Source organism: Fulmarus glacialis, unplaced genomic scaffold, assembly GCF_000690835.1.
Source record: "Fulmarus glacialis isolate BGI_N327 unplaced genomic scaffold, ASM69083v1 scaffold40555, whole genome shotgun sequence".
Lineage (NCBI taxonomy): Eukaryota > Metazoa > Chordata > Aves > Procellariiformes > Procellariidae > Fulmarus > Fulmarus glacialis.
In genome coordinates this window covers 4,673-14,499 of record NW_009213115.1, presented here as the reverse complement: position 1 = coordinate 14,499, position 9,827 = coordinate 4,673, and the positions used below count along the sequence as shown (strand labels likewise).

The 9,827-nt window shown below is 37.8% G+C and overlaps 1 protein-coding gene across 1 annotated transcript in view; it reads right to left on the bottom strand.

Annotated features, from left to right (window-relative positions):
* The window catches only part of LOC104077024 (ankyrin repeat and sterile alpha motif domain-containing protein 1B-like), a gene marked incomplete at its 3' end in the record, with an annotated part of 41,791 nt that extends 34,528 nt beyond the window's left edge, over positions 1-7,263 (bottom strand). The window contains exon 1 of the mRNA XM_009578087.1: positions 7,141-7,263. Within this exon, the coding sequence (XP_009576382.1) occupies positions 7,141-7,263 (123 nt within the window). The remainder of the gene's footprint in view (positions 1-7,140) is intronic.
* Between the last annotated feature and the right edge of the window lie 2,564 nt (positions 7,264-9,827).

Here is a 9,827-nt window from a genome sequence, read left to right as displayed (position 1 = left end):
CTTTTTAAAAACAATTTTTTAATTAACAGTAAGTTAAATCCATGGCCTTTAAAAGAAATAATCGCAATTTAATGATTTTGCAAGCCTCAGATGTAATGACAAATACTACATATGAGCATTTTTATTATGAGGCTCAAAAAAACATAAATCAAAAATCCTAAAAGTCTATTATACATACAAACACAAAGATTATTACAATAATGATTACTTATTGTAAGAGACAAGGCTGAAAATACTATTTATGTGAAAAATAACAAGCACTAAGCAGGTCTGTACATAAAGGGAAAACATTCCCTCTGTTTTCACAAGCAGTAAGTGGAAAAAATATTGGACAGTTTGAAAGGTGGGATAAATTCCCAAATTGAGTCCTAGAGGATAGACTTCTTAGACTGTTCCCTCTGCTAGTGACTTGCATTTCCACCTGTCTGTTGAGCTCATGACAGGTCAAGTCACTGGTTCAGATCAGATTTGGAAAATGTGTGCTCACAGAGACCAGGAGTATTCTTTGCCAACCCCCTTGAGGTCTTCAATGTTAATCATATAGCACTATGAGAGAGCAATTGCAATACCAGTATGTTATCCCACAATATTTTGCAGGATTACTTACATAGGAGATAAATTATAATTAAAGTTACTGGTACTACAATACATTTCATAATGAGCTAATCATTTATTTATCTATTTTTAATATGCAATTATCAGCAAAGCACATTAATCTCTACACAAGCGTGAAATATAGCTAGTGTAACAAGAAATACGAGATAAAATACAAATCTCCATAGAAAATTTTAACAGCTCTAGATTGATCTTTTTTCTGATCTTGATTCAATTTCATCACAGACTTAATTCCAAGCAAAAGCAAAAAAACCACATTCAAGCCCCTTTAAAGAATGGGACATTTGTCTACTTACATAAATAGCTTTTTTTTTTTTTTTTTTTTTAAACACACTCAAGCTTTCTAATAACATACAGTAATGAATGTTTTCATAATACCAGAAGAAGCAAACAGCTATTCACTGTTTGGAGTAAAAATGCAGATTACTCTGGCTCACAGTTATAACTAACGCAGCCATTAAAAGGTAAGCTCTGTAATATGAGAATAATATCAGTTAATTATACAGATACTAATATATCAGAATTGAAAATTGATTGTTTATTTCTGTATCTTGCAATTATATACTCTGATAGAAATGACAGTAAAAATAATGAAAAAAACTAAGATGGTGTTAAATATCTCTTTCTAATAGTACAATTTAATGGAGGTCCTTCTATGCATTTTGTTTTTTTAATCATCATCATCTTGTAGATACACAATGACTACAGAAAGAATGGCTTCAACATACAGAAAGAAAAGCCAAATACTGGACAGGAGAACCTGGACCATGCATCAGCAGAAATGTTGTTAAGAATTGTGATTTAGCACACATTCAGTTTCCTAGTATATTTGCAAGTTACCAGCTGTATGCATGAAGATCTAATTATTATTGTATTAAAGTATTTTCAGTTTAATAAAATTATTTTTCTGTATTGCAAAACATTCACATTAAAAGTACCGGCTCCACCCTTGAATATCTAGTTCAAGCCAAATCGATGCACAGAGGCTACCTATAGCTTGCGTCCAGGCTGTGCTACGGAGTGGTCTGCACAGAACACCACACGCAGCAATCCAGAATACATTTATCCCCTAAAGTATTAACCATCCCAGAATTACAAACTTGATCATGCATTATTGTCCTACTGCTAGCATTAATATTTATCCACTTTTTAAAGGCAAAGCTGTAAAAGAATCATAAAGATAAAAATGTGAAAAGCATTTGTAGCCTTTGATACAAAAGCCTTCACTAGCAATGTCATACTCTACTAGTATGAACCGATAGCGTGATGCTAAGGACACAACCCATCCCAATACGCTGCCAAAGTACAGATGAATTGTCCTGTAAGTCTTGTGAAAACTGCATGGGAATGCTTCCTTAAAAGAAAGAAGATCTGCAGAAGAAAATACCAGGGTTCAGTCTGACTGGAGGGGTGCTGGGCTGCAGAGCGACCTCCCAGGGATCTCACCCCGGGATCCCATCCGCCTTAAAAACAGAGCTGGGAGGAGGGCAGGGAGCCGTTTTCTGTTCGGCCAGCTCCTCATCTGCTTCCCTACTTGACCACAGAAGAGCTAACGCTGGCACAAGTAAAGGGGCAGGAAAGTATGACCAAAGATGGGGGAAAGAGGAAGGGGTGGAAATCTCATTTTCAGCAGCTGCTTGTGCTCACAGCGGCGCAAGCCAAACATGACATGCATCCACCACAGTGAAACTGCAACCTCTTTCACACCGGACCACCCAAAAGAAGAGGGCGGCTAGCATAAAAAAATACATCTATAAAGAACCCTAAAGCCAACGTTTTAACAGAAACCACGGTCTATGAGCCTATGCCTTTTTAGTATTCAGCAGTTACTAAATTTAGTTTTCTCCATAAGGATAGGAACAAACCTGTCAGAGACAAGGTAGCCATTTCATGAAAAATGTTTTTCTTCTCATAACTGTTTCTGTCTTACCAGTAATCAGTGTGGATTCACCCTACTGCAGAGTGGCTGCTTAGCCTTGGCCATACCGCTTTCTTTGACAGCATTTGGTACACTGGATGAAGTAAAACACATTTTGTGATGTCCTAGTATAGGTGCCGTTGACTCTGTTTCGGGTACCACGTGTTACACTGTTCAGGGATGTCACCTCTATAAAGATCATAATTTCATTACTTTACAGGAAATATGCACCCACATATATGACGTGATGTAAAGAGGGTCCTCTGCCTGCTCTCCAGCAACAGCCAGCTAACCAATTTCAGCAAGGACACTCCCCAAAAGAATAAACTTTGAATGACCGATAACCTCAGTATAGGTCATGGCGTGACATACAACCTTAGCGTAAAAATAATAAATAAAAAAAATCGCCCATCAACCTATTTTCCCTGTTGTCTTATACTATCCTGGTTTGCAATCTTTGCTCGTTAAACACTTATTTAATTAAACTCATTAAAACAATCACTACAAGTTCTCAAAGAAAATCATGGCTTGAAATAAATTGTACCAGCCTCTCTCCCCAGGTTTCACCCCGCCCTCCACCTTCATCAATCTCATCCTTTAACACCAAATGGAAGAAGCTACTACATATGTAAAAGCTACCAATTAATCTCAACTGCAGCTATAGTAATTTACTGTTTTCTTTCAGTAGTCTACTTGATTAGCATAATTAAAATAAATTAAGAGCAATTTTGTCCAACCTACGTGTGGTCTGGATTGTGACGTCGCTTGTCAGATTCTGAACCCCAAATCTTGTCCATTTTTCAACTACATGATACAGCTTTAAAAAAAAGCTATTAGCTCTCCCTTATATCCTTGCTTCGTTTATATCCTTTATTGCTACCACACCTGTAGCAACGCTACTACTATCTTAAAAAAGGCAATGGCCACCATGGCAGAGCAGAATCGTACATCATAGGCAGAGCCGGCATCATGCTGTACTTTGACTCTTAATCTGTGAGGAGGAAGCACCGTGGGTGGGAGAGAACAGGCTCTATGAGCACAGCAGGACGGCTGGATTAACTCTGCCAGGGGCAGCAAGGGGACAGCAAAAGCATTTCTCAAAATATCTTTTTCTTTCATGCCTTGAGGTAAGAGCAGGAAGGAACACCATCAAAAAGTGGGGTTACAAAAGGATACAAATAAAGCGGCAAAAATATTAATCTGTCAATAGCTCAAGTTCTTCTCTTGTGGCTCCGAGCAACACGACAAATTCCAACCTAAAAGATTATTGCCTGCATGATTTGAGATAAATTGAAACTGCAAGGCCATTCAGATCATACACATCTTATGCAGATTCCTTCATTAAAACATTGAGCATTACTCCGGCTTAAGGAAGAAATATTTTTATACATAACCAAATTAGAACAAAGCAAGTGGGCAAGCTGTACTGAAGAGCTCTCCAAATAGGAGGCTGATTTTGTACTACAGTTAAAAAAAAGATGAACAGAACTTCGTAATAACAGTGAAAACTAGCAAAGCCTTGGTCATCTCGAACTTGTTGTCCTTAAAATTATTTTATAAATTAAAAAGAATATAGATGTGTGTATCTTTCTGAACTCCACAGTTTGGCAGATACATTATTAATGAAGTATTCTGGCAAAACCCACCAGTGAATGGGTTATTATGTGAAAGGCTTCCTTGCTATAAATTCTACTTGAATTTTCTCAGTGAGAAGGGCTGCACAGGACTCCTCGTACAGGGTAGTGTAGCATGGTTTCTCCACCTCTGCTCTTTCTCTCTTTTTTCTTCATCCTTATCAAAAGTTCCTGAAAAAGGAAAGTTCTCTTCAAAGGGTGTGTCAAAAAGAGGATAAACCTAATCTCCACGGCTCAGGCTTTGCTTTTCTTGTTCTTTACCTTAGGTCCACTCAACCCGTGCAATAAAGCCAAAAGGAGGAAAGACAGGGCCACGGAGTTCATTCCCCACTTTCCCCATCAGTAGTAGTAACACCAGCAGTCCTGATTTTGCAGAGAATGTTACATGAGCAGATTTTTGGACCTGCACAAAACCAAAATGACTTAGCAGACCTGTGCATGCAGCTAACTGCAGGACAGTGGCCCCATATTGCAAGAAGTCAGAGGCCCCAAATCACGTCTATAATCATTCCCAAACCACTCTTAAATGTTGTCAAGAATCTCCCCAGTGCCTAGTCATGCCTTTTTATAATTCTAAATATTGTAATTTAGCAAGTATCCTTAATCCAATGATTAACCATTCTGATTCTTGAATTATGTTTTCGTTAATATTTAACCTAAATTGTCTCTTCTCTAGCTCTTGTTCTGTCCTCACTGATTTATGAAAATAATTCATCATTATCTCCTTTATAACATCCACTTACGTGTTGGCAGAAAGTTACGTTTGCCCTCAATCATGTTCCCCTTAGAAGGAACATGCTCATTACAGTAGGCATTTAGTTACTGGTTTTCCAGTCGAGACACAACTGTGATTTCTAACGTACAACATGAGCAGAAAAAAGCCAACAATCCCTCTTCCGCTCATCTAAAAGCAATCTAAACACATAAAATTTTTACTTTAGAAATAAATAATATAAAACAGAAAAAAGAACAGTTTTCCTTTCTTTTGCAAGTCATTTATCATAACATACATGCAATTTTGCAAAACTCTTCTACCAAGAATAACTCTCGCTTCTAAATTTGTTTTAACTGGACATAAAGAATCCAAAGTATAAGCACATTATCCCAGCTGAAACCTAAAGGGAACCATACCAGGGGACAGAAATCTTCAAGTTTTTACACACACTCCTCTTGTTAGTATGCACAACAGTCATATATCACTGTCCTTTTTTTGTGTTACGCTGTTGACCGATGTTCAATCAAATATCCAGCAGCTCTACTCCTCCTGCCCAGATTATTCCCCCAGTACTGCTGTTCAGTAATATACTCAGAGCTCATTATATTCTCTCATGTGATCTGTACTCCCAAAACAAATCACTTTCACATTTCTTCAATTAAATCTTATACAACTGATTCAGCCCATTTATGCGTTACAAAGACCATACTCTATTTTAAATCCTATTTTACAAATGTTATTACAACATTAAATAATCACCCTTCAGATCAGAAATAATGCCATGAAAATCCGTATTTGTTTGGGACTACAAATCTGCAGACCTTTAATTTTGCTAGAGCTTGAAATGTTAAAGCAGAAAAGAGAGTTTATACATATATTTATATCTATTAATTTATAGTATTAGGTATAATAATCAGCGGTATTATTGTGAAGCCAAGTAAGTTTCTACATCATCTTGTCACAAACATGGACTACAGTACAGATCACATTAACTCACTATAAGAAATCCTGTCATGAACATTTTACACCAAATCACCACATGAACTATGATTAATAATGAATCAGAAGAGAAGATTTATATGAATAACAAGTAAAGAGAAAAAAACCCTCTTATTATGGACAATTAGATGATAATGTAACTTACATATTTGCTATGTTCTAATATGTAGCCACTTGGGATATCTTCACATGACTTATTAGACCTAAAATGTATTTCTGAGTCGTACTAAAGAATTAACTAACATTTTGGGTTTTTCAAATGAGTAAGTAAGCCTAAATTTAGTCACTGTTAATTAAGTATAGTTTTAGAAACTCTACTATTCAAGTACACATCTCGTTTATCTGGAGTTTTTTAATTCTTCCTGTATTTGTGATCCAGATCTGGATCCAGAAAAGTGAAAGGCTTTTCTCATTTTAAGAACCCTGATACTTAAACTTACTTGTTTCTGCCGTAATATGAACCTTTGAATCATAAAACATTTTCCATTCATGATTTGTGTTCATATTTTCTTATCAAACAGATTTCTCAGAGATACTTAACAGCGTAAGTAAACCAAATTTCTGCACAGAATTGAAAGTAAATGACTGTGTTACTTTAGTAGTAGGAATGAAAAATACTTAAGGAAAAGGTTAAAATACGCTTTTGAAATGTTATGTTTCTGTATCACATACAACGGGCTTACTCAGCTGTGGGCAATTTCTTAATTTTCAGGAACCCATTCTGTGTTTCACCCTAATTTGGTCAGAGATAGGTACAGCTGATCTTTGCTGAATTAATACCTATTACAAGGAATTTACCAAGTGCTGATGTTCCCCCTGAGCCCCCAGGATTCGGATGCCCTCCCTGGCCGTGAGCCCAGAGGACAGAACCAGCATGAGAGCCGTGCAGCCAGGTTTTCCCATGGAAGTGCAGCATAGATGGGCTGGGAAAAATTCTCTGGATTCTTCACGCTTGAAGATTTAGAACAATGTCAAGTTAACAAAACTTTTTAAAAGAAAACACCAGAGGTACCAGCGCTTCAGAGCTGCCCAGGAGATAAAAATCTGTATTCCAGTTTGAAAAACAGAGGGAGCAGAGCATAGTGTGCCCATTAGCACACTGAAATGTCAAAATTTGTTCCCAGAAAATAGCTCTCTGCTGGCAGAGCCCTCTGGGGATTGACACAGAAGCGCCAGTTCAAAACCGGCACGCTGGGAGGCCGCGGGATGGAGGGGTCCGAAGCAGAGCGGGATGTCTGAAGCAGAGCGGGATGCTTTACCGCGCACGTTTCCCCGCCACCGCCCCGGCGTGCCCTTCCTGCTCGGAGCCGCTTCGCAGCCGTCCCGCTGCCCGACTGCTGCAAACCAGCGCTGCTCGGGGTCACGCTGAGCGCGTGCTTCATCGCCGGGACACACGGGCAGCAACAAACACCTTCAGAGAGAGCTACAACTATATAATATTACAATAATCTGTATTTGTGTTACAGACCAACGTGAACTAAGACCTCGCACAGGCCGGGGATTCCTCCGCATCCGTGGTCAGAGGCAAAGGGGAATGCAAATAAATGACAGAACACCATGTGCAAATCATAAACCAAAAAGTGGCGAGAGACGGCATGAGCTACAACTAAGCCCTAACTGTACAAGGAATTGTATCTGTTGAGAACTTAAAATGCAAATGTTAAGTTTTATTAATCCACTTAATTGCAGATACAACCAACGCGAGCTCCTGAAATAATAAGGTAAAATGGGAATTTGGAACCTTTGAGAGATAAAATGAGTGCCAGAAATTTTAAGAGGATGAATAACACAGGAGAAGAATAGGAAGACCAGAAAATGGGTCATTATAGTAACCAGATGAGAAATAGCTAATGAAAGGATCTACATTTTATAATAAAATTAAAAGGAAACTATTTGAAGGATACCAGTAGGTGAGATCTACAAGGCATTTGTGATAAACCAAAGTATATTATTTTATTTGTCTGTTCTGGCTGTTCAGATAACTTTCCTATTTTCTTCTCTGCAAATTCTACTTCCTTCTCTCTCACCTGTCAGCCTTCTACCTCTCTCTCTTCACATCTTGTTTTCAGCACAACAGACCCCAAATTCCTTTTCACCTTGCAGCTTTGCTCCAGATCCCCTTTATTTCTTTACTCCCCCCTACCCACCTCAGCAATTTAATCTGCATTTCCAACCACATCCCCACCTCGTCCAGCTGACCACTTCGGAGGTGACAGGGAGAAATGACAACAAACAATGAGCAAAAACTGCTGACCAATGAATAATGTAAAAAGCCCAGGGAAAAATGGAAAGGAATCTATTGGATTAATAATAAAATCAGATTTGATTTAACAGCATCTGCTCCCTTCCATAAGCAGTGAAATAACCATGTAATAAGCATTTTTAATGTATGTTTAATGTCTATTATATATGTCATTTATGGGACAACCACCCAAGCCTGCAGAAGACGACCGCCTCATTCTTCAGCAATCTCTGTCCTTATTTTGCACCTCTAGGATACCGTTGAAACGAAGAGAACAAACACCCACATACGTTTCTATTCTTTCGTAGTTTGTACAGTGAGTCTTCTGTGCAAATGGTGCTGCTAGGAGCACTGCAACCAGCTCCCCCCATCAGCTGTGACCTAGGACGACTTAGTATACTATCAGGCATAGTACGATTGTTTAATTCTTTATTGAGATAAAAAATATAAAGAAAACTATGTTTTACCAATAGGAAGCATTTTGCAGAACGGTTATTCAATAATGTTTTAAAGAAAGAAGTGATTTTTGTGAACATAGGCTCATGCTATGGATTTTTTTTTCAATTGTGCATCTAATTTTTAGCTATTTAAAATCTTGTGAAATCTCTTCACTAGGATACATTTTCTTACTGTCTAAACCGAAAATGATTACAATAACGTGATGCAAGAAATACTTAGAAAATACCAAAATTCACTTCTGTATGTTACCATTGTATTATTTTGCTAATAAATTTTGTACGCAAAATTTAGGAATCGGCATATATGTTAAAATCATCTAGGGTCAGCTTTAGCAATGTACAAGCTTCAGTGGTTCAGAATTTGATATTTTTAAGAAAACATGGCATGTGTTTGTATCAGCAAGTTTCATCCGTCATTATCCATCTCCCTCCTACACCTTTCCAGTATAAAAACCTCTTCTGCTTGCTGACAGAATACTAATTTGGCTTCATTTAAATGCTAAAGCAGCATAGTCCAGCTATCTCATTTAAAATATGTGTAAAGCTGTGAAACAATTGACAAGCACAATGAAGAGTGTCTACCGTAAGATCTGCATGGAATTATTTTTCAATAGACACTAAAAAGCCAAAAGCCTACACTACCCAGAATTTTTTTCCACGTGTGTCTCTTAAAATCAGGGAAGGGAAAAGGGTAATATTTACCTAGCAGCTCACTACTTCGTACCACTTGTTAAGATTAAAGACCAGGAGATGTATACCCAGAAAATATATAGATAGATAGATAGATAGGCTTCTATCTGTGCAAGGGCAGTCACTCATTCTTGTAACTACAACCACATTTTTATTCTCTGTGTGTGTAATAAGAAAATGTGCATTAACAAAGCCTGCATCAAATATAAATGGAGGGCAAGTGGAATTTCCATATATGAATAGTACAAAACCCCTAAATATAGAGTGCTCTACGGACAAGACCTGGGCTGGTATCCCTCAGCGGTACCTTCCAGTGACCTGCGTTGACAGATCTCCCAAGCGACTCTCCTTGTAAAGGCATAGTTTTAAGGCATAAAATGGAGAGTACAATGAAACTTGAATGGGCATGATTCGTTAAGTTGATTCCAAATACTTGGTGTGCAAGTGTGTATGTGGTGTTTAAATATACACACCTTTATACAAAAATGCATGATGTGTTTTATCATCTTCATAGACACACACGTGAATAGAAAGCAGGAAAGAAAAATGTGCAAGG